This window comes from Erithacus rubecula (genome assembly GCF_903797595.1).
Source record: "Erithacus rubecula genome assembly, chromosome: 11".
Classification (NCBI taxonomy): Eukaryota; Metazoa; Chordata; class Aves; order Passeriformes; family Muscicapidae; genus Erithacus; species Erithacus rubecula.
The window spans coordinates 936,218-954,224 of record NC_136663.1 but is presented as its reverse complement, the minus strand read 5'-3'; the positions used below and the strand labels follow the sequence as shown (position 1 = coordinate 954,224).

Sequence of the window (18,007 nt, the reverse complement as noted above, 5' to 3'; positions counted from 1 at the left end):
CACCCCACAGCAGCCCAGAGGGGTTTGGGTGGGAAGGACCATCCTGTTCCACCCCCTGCAAAAGGTAAAAATCGCTGCCCACCCTGTGCCCTCTGCTGCAGAGCCTCAGAAATAAAGCAGAAGGAAAGGGCTGGGCAGAGCCCCAGGGCTGGGAGCTGTGCTCACCTCATCCCACTGTCCCTCTCTGGCTTTCCTGCCCCTGTCAGGTCTCACTCAGCACATTCCCCAGGAGCAGGGAAGGGGGAGCAGCCCAGACCCCCCAGTGCACTGCTGCCCCAGGGCTCAGTGCTGCTAATGGGGCTGAAGGTGCTGGGAGCCACAGGAACCTGCAGGTCTGTGTGAGAGCTGCAGCTGCATCTCCAGCAGCACCAGCCCCCAGCACAGCACTGACCTCTTTTTATTGTTTTCTGTTCTATTTTTTCTTCTTTATTCTTTTTCTCTTATTCCTTCCTCCCCCCCCCACTTTTTTTTTTTTTTTTTGGTTTTTTATTTATTGAGTGCCAGCACACCAAACCACAAAGGATGCCCAGGGCAGCACAGTCATGAACTCCTCTCTCCACATAAATATAAAAATATAAATACATAATTATAAATAATGTCAATATAAATAGTATAAATATAAATACACACAACCCCCTTATATATATATATTTGTACACATATTTTATATTTTATATACACCCCCCTTTATCTCTATGCATACACATATCCTTTATGTGTGACCTTTATATAAACACCCTTTAAATCTATATATTCATAGGCACACCCTTTATTTACACCCCTTTATATATCTGCACACACAGTTATTCCCAGGATCTCTGTGCAAATACAGATCCCCTCCAAACACCCCTTACACATCCCTATATAAATGTATTTGTAGGGACACACAGTGTCAGTGCATCCCTGGGGTGTTTCCCTGCATTTATAGGGAAATAAATATAAATACAAATAATAGATATAAATATAAATATAAATATCCCTGGAAGTGGGATCTGTTTCAGGCTCTCAGCCCAGACCTCCAGGGTTGTCCTGTCCTTCCCCACAATCCCACACCAGGGCTGGTCCCTCCCCATTCCAGGCAGATTTTGGGGTAAAACAGCCCCAGATTTGCTTCAGGGAGCAATACCCAGCTCTGGGAAGAGCCTGCTCCAAACAAACCCGAGCAGAAACGTTGTGTTTGGATTTCCAGAGCTCTGCCATTTGCTCAGGGCACACCTGACCTGGATATTTAGGGAACTGATGCTGGAAATGCCAAATCCCAGCAGGGAGAGATCCCTCCTGCAAAGGGAGCTGGGCTGGAGGATTTCTGGGGAGCATCTCCAGGTGTGCCCCCATTCCCAGGTGTGGAAAACAGGATCATGGATATGGTGATGTCAGTAGTTATGGTAGGCTATAGGTAATAATGAAAGTATTGATTGGGCTCTGCCACCACTACCTGTGAAATTCTGCATCCTCTGGCCACAATAAGCAGCATTTAAACAATAAATAAATTGCTGTATCCTCTGGGTACAATAAACAGCATTTAAACAATAAATAAATTGCTGTATCCTCTGGATACAATGAGCAGATACAATGATGGAGTCCTGGCCCCTCCTTTTGGCTCTTACACCTGCAGCAGAGGGAGAGCCTCACCTGGGCCAGGTGTCACCCCTGGGGCTCTGGGTCTCCTTTGCTCTGTGGCTCATTTTCCTCCTTTCCAGCAGCTCAGCCCCCATGGGGAACACACCTGCAAACCCCAACCCAGCACTGAGCCCTTCACACCTGGCAGAAATGCAGCTCAGAGGAGACACTTTGGCTCTGCTGCAGAGCTGAATCAATCTGAGTTAATTATTTTGTTAAACAGGCTCAGGGGCTGATCCACACCCAGAGCTGCAAAAGCCTCCAGCTCCTCAAATCTGGGGGAAAAAAATTCCATTATTTTGCTGCTCAGTCACTTGAGCGCAAAACCAAGGGGAATCCTGCAGGGATGCATCCAGCTGGGTAAGGAGAGCTCCTTCTGGGGCCAAGAAAGCAGCAGGACCCAACAAGCACACAAAAGGTCAAGGTGACAAGTTTTGGCTTCAAGAGCCTCGTGGTTCAACATCAGAAAGTCAAGAAGTGGCACAAAGGGAAAGGAATGACAACACATCCTGCAGCACAGAGGAATAAATTTATCCAGGATAAAACCTGACAGCAAAAACACAGTGGGGAGGGGGGGAATATCACAGGTTTTCAGGACTCTTTTAACTCAAGTTAATGTTACACACAGAATCCAATCTTCAAACACGACAAGGAAAAATCCCCTGGGATTGGGTTTGACCCTCCTGGATCCTGCCCAGAATCTGCCTTGGACCAGCCTGAGCCTCCTCCAGCACAGGGAGCAGCCAGGACCGTGGGAGATGTGGAAAATTCCCAGCCCTCCCCTGCCTCTCCCTCACCCCGTGCCTCCTCCATGGTTTTATGGGAATTTGGAGTTCAATTATTCCCTGGGAAGTGCTGAGTGTGCAGCCAGAGCTGAAGGAATCAGTGATTGATGTATGTACATATGGATGTGGGATGAGCAGAGCTCCCAGGGGAGCAGGCACAGGATCCTGGGGAGCCAGGAGAGCACAAATTGAGAATTTAGGAGGAAAAAAACCCATCTGTGTGCCCACAGGACAGCAGAGCCCTGCAGGGACAGTGGCACTGCCAGGCCTGGGGACAGAGCCACGAGGTGCTTTAATCAAAGAAAAGGAGAGGGAGGGGTGAGACATCCTGCAAAGCCAGGAATGGGCTGTCTGCTGGGGCACAGGACAGAAAACTCTGGTAATTGTGTGGCTGAAATTAATCCTGAGTAGGGGAACAGCTCAGAGCCCACCAGGGCACTGAGTGCTCTGTAGGGCTGGGCTGGGGGACATGGGGACAGCCCCAGGCTCCCATGGGGACAGGAGCTGTCCTTGTCCCTTCAGAGCCACCTCCACCCTCCCAATCACAGCCCCAGGCTTCCCATGGGGACAGGAGCTGCCCTTGTCCCTTCAGAGCCACCCCCACCCTCCCAAAAACAGCCCCAGGCTCCCATGGGGACAGGAGCTGTCCCTGTGTCTGCAGAGCCACCTCCACCCTCCCAAAAACAGCCCCAGGCTCCCATGGGGACAGGAGCTGTCCTTGTCCCTTCAGAGCCACCTCCACCCTCCCAAAAACAGCCCCAGGCTTCCCATGGGGACAGGAGCTGTCCCTGTGTCTGCAGAGCCACCTCCACCCTCCCAAAAACAGCCCCAGGCTCCCATGGGGACAGGAGCTGTCCTTGTCCCTTCAGAGCCACCTCCACCCTCCCAAAAACAGCCCCAGGCTCCCATGGGGACAGGAGCTGTCCTTGTCCCTTCAGAGCCACCTCCACCCTCCCAAAAACAGCCCCAGGCTTCCCATGGGGACAGGAGCTGTCCCTGTGTCTGCAGAGCCACCTCCACCTTCCCAGACCCATTCCCAGCCCAGGACAAGCCCCTCTGCCTGCAGCCAGCAGTGGGAAGGACAGTTCCCCTCCCTGGGGAGCCCTCACCTGCCACACTCACCTGCAGGAGCAGCACAAACCCCACAGGCAGCACCCACCCCCTTCCCTGGCAGGGATTTATGGCCCGAGGCACCTGTGCTGCTTGATTACCTCCTTAACCTACAACTGGCAGCCGTGTCCTTCAGGGACAAAGCAATTCCAGCAGCACATGTTCCCTTTATCCAGCTGGGAATTTGCTTCCCTGCTGCCCTTCAGTGCTTGGAGCAGGGAGAGTTTGGGTTTGGCCACTTCAATTAACACCCCCCAAATCAGCCCCAAAACCTTCCCTTCCCTCCCAGCTGGAAGGGATCAGGAGAACCATCCTGTTAATCTGTGTATCCATCCATCTATTGATTTATCTGTTCATCCATCAGTTGATTTATCTATCTATCCATCCACCTATTGATTTATCTATCATCTATCTATATATTGATTTATCCATCCATCCATCCATCCATCCATCCATCCATCCATCCATCCATCCATCCATCCATCCATCCATCCATTGATTTATCTGTCCATCATCTATCTACCTATTGATTTATGTGTCTGTCTGTCTGTCTATCTATCTATCTATCCATCCATCCATCCATCCATCCTTCTCTCTATTAATCCATCTCTCCATCTCTGCATTTATTCATCCACCCATCCATCAGAAATGAGACAGGAGAGGTTTTTTCCCCTATGCAAAACCAGATTTTTTAAAATAAAATCTCTGCAATAACACATACAATGACTAAAACATTTTTGAGTCCACACCCACAGAAGAATCTCCAGCTCTGAGAGCTCCTCAGAATGGAGATGAAGCTGCTTTTGGCTTGTTGCAAGCCTGGTTTCATTGCCCTGTGTCTGTGGTTGTGCCCACAGCAGGCAAATTCTACCCAAATAAATCCTGAGGAGTCCCAGGGCAGCAGCCTGGGGGAGGTGACCCCCAGGGGACCCCTCACACACCCCCTCACAGGTGGGGGAATCAGCCAAACTGGGGAAATCATGGCACAGCTTTCCTGATTTAAACTGCACAGAGTTTGTCTTATTGCTACAAAAATATGAAGGGGAAAAAAAAAAAAAAAAAGTACAAAAGTCACTGTTCCTGACGCTGGTGGTGGGAAAACAACGTTGCTTGGAAACATCCCCACCAGGCTCCAGAACCACTCCTTTCTGTGCAGAAAAAGAATAAAATATGGAATTGATTCCCTGAAAAAAGAGAGACTGTTTCAAGAGACATCAAAACCCTGATGAAAGCAGAGACCCATTTCATCTGATGTCCCTCACCTGTCACCTGCAGAGTGGGGACAGTGACACCTGGCTTGGCCTGGACCCCAACCAAAGCTTTGGATTTCAAACTCTGGATTTCAAACCCCTCTGCAGGGCACAGACAGGGCAGAGAGCAGGGTCTGAGAGCCCCAGGACAGCAGGACACCAGGGCAGGGACAAACCACAGCGTCCCCATGGCCTGGGGGTGCCCAGGATGTGGTCACTGCTGGGGAGGAAGGGGTTAAAACCGTCAGTAATTGGAGATTAAAAGGGTGAGATTGGGCAAACCATGCTGAGCAGCTGTCCTGGCTCCAGCACAGCCTTTCCTGTCCATGCCTCAGAAATATTCCCTGTCCATCAGAAATATTCCCTGTCCATCCCTCAGAAATGTTCCCTGTTCATCAGAAACAATCCCTGTCCATCAGAAATATTCCCTGTTCCCAAAGGGAATCTGCTTCACCCCAAGGTGACCCAAACTGCTCTGCACTGTCCAGGGGACACAGCCCAGCTGAGAGGGGCCCAGAGTGTCCCCACAGTGTCCCCACAGTGTCACCTCATCCCCACACCATCCCATGGCTTTGGGAGCTTTGGGTGCCACCTCCCAGCAGAGGCTCCTTGTGTGGGCAGAAGTCAGGACAGCTCCAGATCACAAAGCTGCAGCTCAGAGACAGAATCAGAATCACAGAATGTCCTGGGCTGGAAGGGACCCCAAAGAACCATCCAAAGAACGGGACCCCAATAAAGCTCCTGGCCCTGCCCCCCCAAGAACCCCCCTGTGCATCCCTCAGAGCATTGTCCAAACTCTCCTGGCTCGATGAATTTGGTATTTATGCAAAGCATCCAATGTGAGGCATTTTTCACCTCTGTTCTGGAGGATGAGGAGCTCAGGCAAACCTGCAGAGCTGCAGCAGCTGGAGCAGCGTGGGTGGCACAGATTTCCCCCCCGAGCACGTGCAGCCTCCCCTGTGCTCTGCATCCCACCTGACACCTGCTCTGTGCACTCTGCTCCTGCTCTGAGATCTCCCACCTGTTACAGAACAGGAGCTTGGTCTGCATCCTGTGCTCCTAAAGATTGTCCCATTCCACCCTGCCATGGGCACAGGGACACCCTGCACTGCCACAGGTGCCCTGTCACCCTGGCCTGGAGCACTTCAGGTGTCCCTCTGTGCACCCTCCTTGCCACGCAGGAGCAGGGATGCTCAGGATCAGGTCAGGGATAGAAAACAGGAAAGGAACTCGTGGGATAATGCAGAGACAAAGCAGGGCAGCGCTGATGGGCTGGGGGAGGGCAGAGGGGAAGGCAGGAGGTGCCTGGAGGGCACCCAGCCCCCAATCCCTGCTCCCTGCTCCCTCCCAGCCTCTGCCACACTCACGGGCTGCGTGGGTGTCACCTCACAGCACGCTGACAGAAGCTGCAGATGATGCATTAAGGTGTAAATAAGGCAGAGGAGATGGGGCACGGCCAGCGGGCACAGCTGCACCAGATGTGAGGTGGCCGGGGGTGGGGATGCCAGGGTGACCAGGGGTGACCAGGGGTGACCAGGAGTGACCAGGAAGGGATGCTGGGGTGACCAAGAGTGACCAGGGATGACCAGGAAGGGATGCTGGGGTGACCAGGGGTGACCAGGGATGACCAGGAAGTGATGCTGGGGTGACCAGGGATGACCAGAGATGACCAGGGGTGACCAAGGGTGACTGGGGGCAGATGCAGAGGTGACCAGAGGGAAATGGCACGGTGCCCAGGGGGGATGTCAGGGTGCCCAGGGGGATGTCAGGGTGCCCGGGGGGGATGTCAGGGTGCCGGGGGGGATATCAGGGTGCCGGGGGTGCCCAGGGGGGATGTCAGGGTGCCCGGGGGGATGTCGGGGTGCAGCCCGTTCCCAGGGCAGCAGCTCCTGCGGGATCATCCCAGCGCTGCCCCCGCCGCGCTTCGTCACCGCCCGACCCCGGCAGCAGCTCAGAAACTCTTTGTCATTCTGCAGCGAGGCTTTTGAAGTGCAGGGTTTCAGATGGCTGAGGGGATTACGTGATCCCTGCAAAAAAAGCCTCAATGGGATGGAGTTACTGGCAGGAATTAGGGGAGCGGGGGGAGCTCCATCCCTGCTGGGAGGGGTGGTCCCAGCCCGGGGGATGGACACAGAGCCACAGCCCTGGGCACTGGCCACACATCCCACTTTTTGGAGATCCCACTTTTTGGAGATCCCACTTTTTGGAGATCAGCGCCCGGGTCCTGCCTGTGTGCAGGGGCACAGCCAACAAACCCCTCGGGCTGGAATTAGAAATGCCATTTGCTCTCCTTTCCGTGCCACCTCACACTATGAGAGGGAAAATAAAAACAGGAGAAGCCCATCAAGGGGTGGGGGGCTCCCTTCCCCTTCCCTCGACCCACCCTGGATGCACCAAACCGAGCTGAAGAGTTTGAATAAACTGGGAGTGAAACACAAGTACTCCTCTCCATAGGGAGACCCAACCTTGACCCAACTCTGAGACTGGGGAAGGAATTTGAGCAGTCCCAGGATAATTCTGGGCTCTCAGCACAGCCCAAGGCAGCTCCATCCCATCTGCACCCAGGAGAAGCCTCAGCAGGGATGGCCAGGAAGGGCAGATTTCCCTTTGGAGGGACAATTTATCATCCCTGCAGCATTGTTTAGGTAAAGGTGATCTGCAGGAATTGTTAGAAGAACAAGCAGCTTGAGGTAGGGAAACCACTGGGGAAAAAAAACCCAGAATTTATGTCTTAATTGTGTGATTTTTGACAGAGAAAAAAAAAGATTTTTTAAAATATTTTAAAGGATTGCTGAACAAAAGAGGGATAGGAGGGAACAGCTTCCCACTGCCAGAGAGCAGGGATGGGTGGAGTATTGGGGAAAAATTATCACAGGACAGGGCTTGGAGCAAGCTGGGCTGGTGGGAGGTGTCCCTGCCATGGATTCCCATCCAAAGCAAGCTGGTGTGGGCTGCTCTGATGGCTCTGAGAAGCAGCTGCAGCACTTTCCCAGCCAGCACAGCTGAAGCTGTTTTTCTCTGTCGGGTTTTTTTTATGGCCAATTCAATGCCAAAAGGAAAATATAGGTATGCCATAAAATTTTTATGACTTCACCCTCAAAATATCTCCGAAGCAGCTTGTTTACACAAAGGGCACGTTCTCCTGGTGGCTCCCAGGGGCTCTCAGAGATCCAGAGCCCCAGCCCAGCTCTCCATCCCCATCCAGGCTCTCCACATGCAGATCCAGCTGGATTTGAGCTGCTGTGGGCCCTGCACTGACTCTCACACCAATCCTGAATTTTGTAACCAAACCCAGGGATGAACCTGCTGCAGCTTCCCTCTTGGGAAACTTCAACGGGGAATCCAGGAGCTTCAGGATTTATTTTCCATGAGTTTCCTACCTCTCAAACCCTGTGTCCCACTGATTATTTCTGCTCTGGGCAGAGCTGTGCCAGTGAACATCTCCCAAAACCCATTTGAGGGAGCTGCAGAGCCCAGGGAGGATCAGGACACCCAGCCCTGCTCCCCTGAGGGAGTTCATGGTGCTACAAAAGCAGTTTGAGAAACAATTCAAATCCATTTGGATGCCTGGAGGAGCAAGTCCCACTCAGGGCATTTTCCTCTCCTCGAAGACAATTAATTTCTTTAACAAACACATTCTACAGAAGACGTTTGGTAGCGTCAGTTCTGAAATAAAAATAAGCACACTCAAAATTCCAATTGGGTTTTGCCAAAGCAGCCAGGCTAAAATACTACATTTTAAATGTCTTAAACTGTGCACTTCCCAAGTAATTAAATTACAGCGTTCCTTCCATCCATTTAAGCATTAGATTAAAGTTGTCAGGCAGCTGTAGATGGAAAATACCAGGCTGAGGGAAGGGTTTGGGAGAGGGACCTGCTGCAGCCCCAGGCAGGGGACAGCACCCTCTGCCACTGCCCAGAGAGGGGACACGGAGTGGGGACACAGGGGTGGCAGGGCTGGGACAGCCACTCGTGTGGTGATGGGGACAGGGAGCCACCCATGGGTGACAGGGAGAGTCATCCATAGATGATGGGGACACCCCCACAGGTGACAGGGACACCCCCACAGGTGACAGTGACACCAAGGACACCCAGAGGCGACAGTAACACCCCTCCAGGGGTGACAGTGACACCCCCACATGTGACAGTGACACTCACAGGTGACAGGGACACTTAGGGGTGACAGTGACACTCTCACAGGTGACAGTGACACCCCTAGGACTGACAGTGACACTCTCACAGGTAACACTGACACTCACAGGTGACACTGACACCCCCAGATGAGAGTGACACTCTCACAGATGACAGTGACACTCACAGGTGAGAGTGACACCCCCACATGTGACAGTGACACTCTCACAGGTGACAGTGACACCCAGCAGTGACAGTGACACCCCCAGGACTGACAGTGACACTCTCACAGGTAACACTGACACTCACAGGTGACAGTGACACCCCCACATGTGACAGTGACACTCTCACAGGTGACAGTGACACTCACAGGTGACAGTGACACCCAGCAGTGACAGTGACACCCCCAGGACTGACAGTGACACTCACAGGTAACAGTGACACCCCCGGGTGACAGTGACAGAAGCAGTGACAGTGACACTTCTGGGTGACAGTGACACTCACAGGTGACAGTGGCACCCCCGGGTGACAGTGACACTCACAGGTGACAGTGACAGCCAGCAGTGACAGTGACACCCCCGGGTGACAGTGACACCCCTCCAGCCCCCGTTCCCTGGCTGGGGTGGCCGTGGGTGGCCCCGTGTCCCAGCCCCCAGAGCTCCCCTGCATTATTTAAAGGCTCCTTTGAAACATTTCCATTTCCACCCTCGGGACAGAGTGTCACTCAGGGGGAGCCCTGCTCTGGCTGGGTTTGTCCTTGAGCCCTGAGCTCACTGTGCCCCGTGTCCCCAGTGCCACCACCCGGGCAGGGCTGTCCCCAGCAGGGCTGGCAGCTGCACAGGGTGCCAAAGCCAGGCTGGAGAGCCAGCAACAGCTGGAACAGCTGGAACAGCTGGGCAGGTGCCCCAAAGCAAAGGCGGCTTTGCTCCAGCTCACACCTGGAGAGGAAATCCAGCACCTGCCAGGAACCTGCCAAGCCCCCACTGTCATGGAATCATGGAAATTATAAATAAATTATAAATATTGAGGGTGAGAAGGGCTGGGGGATGACAGCCAGCCCCAAGGCACTGCCCTGGATTTGGAATAAATGTGAATAAATGTGTCCAAACCTAACCCTGCAGCAGGATGAGAGGAGAGAAATCCCGACCCCACCAAGCCCCAGCCTCACCTCGGAGCTGCCAGCTCCCGGGGAAAGTGAAAGCAGCACAAATCAGCACATTCTGTTTACTCTGCTGGTTCCTCTCCCTTCCCCTTTGAGCTATTCCTGCCTCCTTTGTAGCCATTATAAGCTACAGTCCTGGGGGGAAAAGCATTGTGAATTCAGCGTGAATCCATTCTGTTCACTGGATTAGTCTTAATTTGCAGCAGGAAAATTAAGATCAGACGATGAGCCATAAAAGTCAGCCTGATGTGGAGAGTACTGAAACAATATGGAACTTGATATCAAAATAATTGCACCATTTGCATGAGACAACTGCTCATAATTGCAGCAAGACTTAAATAAACCACAATTTGCTAAATATGTGAGGTAGTTATTATGGTTAATGCTTGGAAAAAGAAACGCAGGGAAAAAGAAGGCACAGCTCCTGGAACAGTGCTAAGAAATACCTGCGTCCACTTGCAGCCCTGAACTCCAGTTCCCGCAGGAATTCTGCAGCCCCGGGTGAGCTGTGCGTGTTCCCAGCCCTGGGTTGGTTTGGTTTGGGTTCCCCAAGCCCAGGACAGGCTCTGCGGGGCCGGTGCCACAGAGGGAATTTGCATTTTAATAAAAGCGTCTGTGCTTCCAGCCCCCGGGTGAGCCGGGCACGTTCAGGGCAGTGGAAGGATGGAATCGGGTGGTGCTCACACATCTCTGACACCCCGGGGGCTCCGCAGGGAGCAGCCGCTCCCGGGCTGGGATTCCCCCTCCTCCTCCTCCTCCTCCTCCTCCTCCTCCTCCTCCTCCTCCCGGCACCAGGAGCCCCTCTGAGGGATGTTCCATGGAACCACTGAACCATCACACCTTTGAAGGGACTTTCAATCCCCTCCAGTGCCACCCCTTCCATGATCCCAACCTTCCACCGTGCCAGCCCCGGTGTCCAGCCTGGCCTTGGGCACTGCCGGGGATCCAGGGGCAGCCGCAGCTGCTCTGGGCACCTGTGCCGGGGCCTCAGGCATCACCGAGAACAATTTATTCCTAAATTCTACTCTAAACATCTCCTCTTTCCCAGGGGATGAGGAAGAAAGCGAACTTCACTTCTCCAGGTTTACCTGCCCAGATCACCTTTACCTCATTCCAATGTCAGCAGCTTTCCCTCCGCAGATTTCTCCCCGTACCATCCCCAAACTCAGCTCCCCCCGGATTTGAAAACGATGCTGGGGAGGGAAACAACTCTTGTCTGCCCTCCCTTCTCCCCGCTTTATTCCCTTGTTTTTTCAGCTCTTATTTCACAAACGTTAGTAACACTTCTCTAAAGAGGGAAGATTCTCACCCCTTTGGGTGGGAAGGATGGGTTTCCCCTCGGGGGATGGTCCCGGCCTCTCCTCACCCTGCCCAGGCTCTCAGGAATATGAACTCCACCGATCTGCCTTTCAGATACAATTTTTTTGTTTAGGCTCGCGCCGGAGTTAATGGTCAAAGCTGCCTCTATCAATTATGGATGAGCACAAATAGATAGTTGCGCTCTGTAAATTGGGTCCTTCGTGCCCATGCGCAGCAATAGGGTTATTTCTGAATTGCTGACGGCCCCAAATCGGCCCTGCAGCGGCACAGCCCCAAAACAGCCCAGCTCGGGGCACAGCCCAGCTCCCAGCATATCCCAGTTCTGGGCACATCCCAGCTCTGAGCATATCCCAGTTCCCATCACATCCCAGTTCCCATCACATCCCAGTTCCCATCACATCCCAGTTCCCATCACATCCCAGCTCCCAGCACATCCTGGGCACAGGGAAGGCTCCAGGGCAGATGGGGCACCTTGGGCAAGGTTTTGCAGTGCTGCAGCTGTGATGGAAACGTGCTGGTGTCAAAGAATTTGGGAATTCTAGACTGGCTTGGGCTGCAAGGAGCCCTAAAGACCCATTACCAAGGCATCACCAGCCTCACTGTAAAAACTTCTTGATGTGTAGTTTTAATTCAGGGAACACAAGGCTGGTGCCAGTCTCACTTTCAGAAGTTGTTCCCTGTGGTAGCACCACATCCAAACAGCCCCCAGCACCAGGATCGGGGCTGGATCCATTTCACTGAAAAGAATTTAAGGAAGACACGGCAAATTAGGTGAGAGGAGAAGCCGGGCTGTGACCCCTCCATGCTCCCTGCGAGCATCGTCTCGGGGAAGGAAAGCAAAGCAAAGCCAAGCCACATCCTTTGTTTCCAGCTGCGGTGCGGCAGATTGCAATTTTCCAAGCCGAGCTCTGCAGCTACATCATTTTCAAAGAAAGGCTAATAAAAGGAAAAAAGAAAGAATACCCCAGATATTCCCCCGAGCACTGGGCAGGCTCCCGGTGGGACGGAGCTGGAGCATTAAAGGATAAAAGAGCGCAGCCTGTGCCCGTTCCCTTGCAGGAGCAGCCGGGCTGTGCCCGGCGGTGCCAGCGATGCCTGGGGGCTCCTGCCCGGCTCTGCCACAGCCCGGCAGAACCTAAAGCTCGTTCTGCACAGCCAGAGTCGAGCTCTGCTCAGGTGAGCGCCGCGGGGACGCACCTGAGCCCTCGCATCCGCAGCTGCGTTTATCCCCGTAAACTTTTGCCTTTCATCTCCCAGTTCGGTCCCCGAGCTGGAGCGGGGCCAGAAAGTTGTCAGTGGTGACAAGCCCCCGAGCTGGCTCCTGTGCCGCCCCCGCCCTGTCACAGCCGCTGTCTGTCCCTTTTACATAACCCCGGCGGATCGGGAGCCGGGGGAGGCTCGGAGCAGCCCGGGAGCTGCGGGCACCTCGGGGGCGCAGGGGGGCGGCTCTCGGTATTTTTAGCGTGAATCGAGGGCCAGCCTGGCTGTGGTGGCATTTGGAGCAGCTCACGCTGCAGATCTCGGCATCAAGGACATAATTCAGGCAGAAAATGGATTGGGAAGGACTTCAGCTTCAAATGTGAGGGAGAGGAGGACTTCAGAGAATTGTTGTTGCAGCCGCCGGGAGAAGCTTTTGGCTTTGGATTTCCCTCGGGCTGAGGACTCGGTCCCGAGGTGAACACGGAATTCCGGCTCCGTTGGTTGGGAGGGAGGCTCTTCCCCACCTAAAGGTTATCGCGACTCAGCAGGGTTACTCAGCTCTTCCTCCAAATTCCCCTGCGCTGCTTCTCTTGGGGGAGAAATCAGCTCTGCACACCCTGATTCGCGAGCAGAAACAGAGATTAGTCATAAAGATAAAAGCTCAGCCTTGTCGCCAACGAGCTGCTATTCCTGGTGCGACTCCCAGGTCTGGGGCAGACGGAGCCGGGGCTGTGAGAACTCCGCCGGGACAACCCACCCTCACTCGCCAAAGCTCACCCAGCAATGAGGCAAAGACTCGCAAAGGCCCGATCGTGGAGACTCAGCAGCAAGGAACTGCGATTCCCGGGGTGTTGGTACCCTGGAGAGCGCTGGGGAAATCAGGGAATAACTGCTGGCAGTTAGCACACAGTGCCCCGACAGCAGCACGCAGGGCTGGGGACAGATCCTGTCTGAGAGACAGCCCAGAGCAGGCTGGGGACAGATCCTGTCTGAGGGACACCCCAGAGCAGGCTGGGGACAGATCCTGTCTGAGAGACAGCCCAGAGCAGGCTGGGGACAGATCCTGTCTGAGGGACACCCCAGAGCAGGCTGGGGACAGATCCTGTCTGAGGGACACCCCAGAGCAGGCTGGGGACAGATCCTGTCTGAGGGACACCCCAGAGCAGGGCTGGGGACAGATCCTGTCCCTGGGTGACAGCCCAGAGTAGGGTTGGGGACAGATCCTGTCTGAGAGACAGCCTAGAGCAGGGCTTGGGACAGATCCTGTTCCTGGGTGACACCATCAGAGACTCATCTCCCACAGATGAGCTCATGGGGAAACTGAGGCACGATGGTTTGGATGGGGCTGCCAGAGGGGTCAGGGGTCACAGGAGCTGCTGGCTGCCATTGCTCCACTGGGAAGGTGATTAAAGAACAAGTTTCACTGATTTTGTGTGTCCTGCCTTTGACAAGACCCTCTGCCATGTCCCAAACACTGCCCTGCCCACAGCTGGGGCCAGACTGCAGCAAGCAGGAGCTGGGATCCCCCTGGACACTGCCCCTGTCATGCCACCCTGTCCAGACATTTATTAACCTTTTTAAACCCAGGAGACATTTATTAACCAGCAGTTCTGCCCTGGCACAGGCTCACTGAGGGTTTCTGCTGCCAACACCACGCCAGGATGGTGCAAGGTCCCTGCTGGAAGTTGGTCATGGCTGAAGGACAGGGACAAGCAGCTGGAAAGGCTGGGCTCCCACTCGGGCTAAGCCTCCCTGTCACTGATCAACCACCCAAGAAAACCACAGAAAATTACATCTGAGCACCCCATCCAGGCTGCTTCCCATCTGTGCAGCTCCTGGACAGGTGACAGTGACATTTTCTGAGCTGCAGGATCCCCCTGCACTGGCTGCACCACGCCTGGATCCCAGAGTGGCTCTGAGGCCGTCCCAGGACCCCAAGGGCAGCATTAACAGCCACCTGCACCCTGCAGCTCCCCAGGGCAGCTCTGGGGCACAGGAGGCCTGGCTGGTACCAGGATGAAGCTGCCTGGAGCCCCCCACCCCTCCTGTGCCAGCTGCCTCCACCAGCAGCAGCTCCACCTGGGGCACGGGGTGCAGGGACCCCGGGCTGTGCCCTTCTCCCAGCCCCAATGTCACCCACTGGGGGCTGAAAGGGACACCCTGAACAGGCAAAAGCCAACACCAAAGGCACACAAATCCTCCTCACTTGCAGCCAAAGGCAGGACAGAGAAGCTGCTCAGCTGCCCACACTGAGCACTTCAGACAGAACTCGGCCATTCTCTGATTTTCCTGCATAGGTTAGGAGGAATAAAAACTTGTGAGGGGCAGGAGGCATTGCAAAGGAATCCCTGAGATTTTGTTTTCTGCATTTGCCTAAAATTGGCTTTGATCTCATCTTGCCCAAGTGAAGCAGGTGAGAAGTCCGTGAGCCACCCCCACGGTGGATTGATCCCCACAGCAAACGCCTCTGCTCCACACAACACTCTGCAAACCAACTTTCCCCGTCCAGCCCCGAGCATGCTTCGCTAATTGATTTTTCTGCTCATTAGCACCGATATTAGTTACATAGAACACTTAAGTAGGAACCATCTTAGCACCACTGTCACAAATTCACGTTGCACAGAATCTGCCCAAGCAAGTGGGTTTTTGGTATCAAATAAATCCTGCAAAAGCATAAACACCCCAAAGCTTTCCAGTTATGCCCAAGTTTAAAAATCTATTAATAACCCGAGGACAGAGCTCCTCTGCAAAACCAGGTGCATCGAGGCACGCAAAGTAAAGAGCTACCACACTGCAAGGGAACAAAGACCGAGACCGTGCCCATACCTATATTTCATGCCCGTTTGCTTTGCGGTGGATTCTTTTAATGAAATGTGGTGCTGCGGGGTAAATGTCCCCAAACTGCGAGCGATAATAGCCACTGTCCGAAATTTCGCCCGGGCTGCATTCACTACGTTCGGGGTGGTGCTGTTCTGCTTGCTGATGAGCCTGTCCTCACCATTTCTCTTCAAGTTGTGGTCAGTGCAGGCGATGGACACTTGCATCGCGCCCCGGGCGGGTGGCGGGCGGACCCCCGGCCCCCCTCGGGCTGCGGCTGCCCAGCAGGGCGGGCACAGCCCCGGCAGGGGCTGCCCGGGCTCGGGGGGCTCGGGGGGCTCGGGGGGCTCCGGGGGAGCGGCCGGCGGCCGAACGGGGACTCGCCACGGCACCCGCGCCCGTGGCCCCGGGCTCGCTCACTCCGGGTTCGGTCCGGGCTCGGTCCGGGATCACTGCGGGTCACTCCGGGCTCGCTCTGGGCTCACTCCAGGATCACTGTGGGCTCACTCCGTGCTCACTCCGGGCTCAATCCGGGCTCACTCCGTGCTCACTGCGGGTCACTCCGGGCTCACTCACTGCGGGCTCACGCCGGGCTCAATCCGGGCTCAATGCGGGTCACTCCGGGCTCACTCCGGGTCACTCCGGGCTCTGTTTCAGCCAGAAGCATCCATCCACTCAGGCATCCATGCACTCAGGTGCTGCCGGAGCGCCGCTGCTTCATGGTGCTGGTTCCGCAGCCGCTCTGCCTCTGCCGGCCGCTGGTTTTAAATCACTGCGGGCATCCTGCCGGAGCGCCAAGTGCTGAGCAGGCACGGCCGAGCCGCGTCCCTAAGGAGCGGCAGCATCCATCGGTGTCCTTCCTCCGGCCGGGCGCAGCAGCGCTACCTCCCACCCATGGCAGCGCGCCCAGCGCTGGCAGCGGCTCCGCAGCGGCGCCGGGATCCCGCCAGAGCCTGCGGGAGGATGGAGAGGATGGCGAGGATGCGATCCGCGGGCCTCCTTTGTGCTCCGAGGGAAGGCGGAGGTTCAGGCAGATCCGCCCGCAAAAATCGCTGCCGGCATCGCTAAGCGAGGTTTTCTACAGCGATTCGATGTGAAAATGGGTTAATGATGGGGGAAAGGAGAAAAAAAAAATACGGGGGAGGAGGAAGAAAATCGCGGTGCTCCGGCGTGTGAGGGAGTTAACACGTTAGTGCCGCGCTCCCGGCAGCCGGAGCCGCCGCCCGCAGCCCCGGCTCGCGGCAGGGCAGGGGTTAATCCTGCTCGAACGGCATCGCCAGCGCAATAAACCGCAGCGCAAAGGCTTTGAAACGAAACCATCCCCATCCCTCAGCAGAGCAAACCATCCCCATCCCTCAGGAGAACAAACCATCTCCATCCTTCAGCAGAGGAAACCATCCCCATCCCCACCCCGGCTGCGGCCGAGCCCGGCGCTGCCCTGTGCCACGGGCACGGATTTGGGCACCGAGGGGACCCCCAGGCTGGGGAGCTGCTCACTGCAGCAGTGGGAGGGTGACCAGGTTTAGAGGCCCCCCAGGACCCTCCGTTCGTCACTGCCACCAGCAGAGTGGCCCTGGGGAGGTGACAGTGGGTGTCCCTGGGAGGGACAGGCGGTGGGTGTTCCTGGGTGTCCCTGGGAGGGACAGGCGGTGGGTGTCCCTGGGTGCAGCCTGTTTGAGCCCTGCCCTGCAGCGGGGCACACCAGGGTGGGTGTCCCCCCATCCCGCGGAGGATGGGGCGGCTGGGGACAGCTGCCCAAGGCCACCCACCGCCCCCTGTGACAGGGTCTCGCTGCTGCTCCTTCCCTGACGGCTCCTTAACAGGTACCAGCACATCCCTTTGAGGATGGAAAGCATTAAATCCCAACAAAGGCAGTTACCGTGTGATACTTGCCCAAAGAGGATTAACAGTTAATCACGCAGCTGGCAGTGATCTCCTTAGACTCACCCTCAAGAAGGGATTTGGGGTGAGCAGGACCCCGGGAGAGTTTCCAGACCCCTCACCAGTGGGTCAGTATTGAGTGGGGCATGGGGGGACACAAGCCATGGGGTCACTGTGCTTCAGAGCCCAGAGCACGCTGACCAACCTGGAAATATTCACTATTCCCCTCTCTGACACCCCCTCACTGGGCTCAGCCATTCCAAGGAGGGTTTTACCTTTACCTGTGTCCTGTACATCTCTGGAGGGTTCACACTGCAGCCACATCTGTAAATGCTGTGACTTGGGCCTGGGGATGAGCCCAGGTACTGTTACCTGGATCCTGGTCACTACCCCAGGGCTGCCCATGCCCTGAGGTGCCAGGGGAGGGGACAGAGAGGGACAGAGAGGGACAGGAAGGGACAGTCACCTTCTGCACTGGCACCTCCCACAGAGCATCTCATGTCGAGCTGCTTAGCTTTGGAGGGGTTACAGTCCCTGCACACAATATGTATTTAAATACGGAATTTATTTGATTTCCCTGGGCAAGATAATCGCTTCTGGAGTAAAATGTTGGAGGAACAAAATGCAGTATGGTGAAAATCCTGAGCTTATAGAGGAGGAGGGATGTGACAACCCTGGCAGAGGACTCAGCCACCAGCCCGTGCCCAGCTCCCTGTGACACCTCAGTGCCC

The 18,007-nt window shown here is 55.2% G+C and overlaps 1 protein-coding gene across 4 annotated transcripts in view; it reads right to left on the bottom strand.

The window, feature by feature from the left end:
- The window catches only part of KCNAB1 (potassium voltage-gated channel subfamily A regulatory beta subunit 1), a 50,102-nt gene that overhangs the window by 19,019 nt on the left and 13,076 nt on the right, over positions 1-18,007 (bottom strand). Inside the window, exon 1 of one of the 4 annotated variants that reach the window (XM_079315150.1) lies at positions 15,405-15,672. The exons of 2 other annotated variants lie outside the window; for them this stretch is intronic. In XM_079315150.1, the coding sequence (XP_079171276.1) occupies positions 15,405-15,622 (218 nt within the window). In that variant the 5' untranslated portion in view covers positions 15,623-15,672. Of the gene's footprint in view, positions 1-12,575; positions 12,605-15,404; positions 15,673-18,007 lie in introns of those variants that run through there. One more of the 4 variants, XM_079315152.1, reaches the window with a different exon arrangement.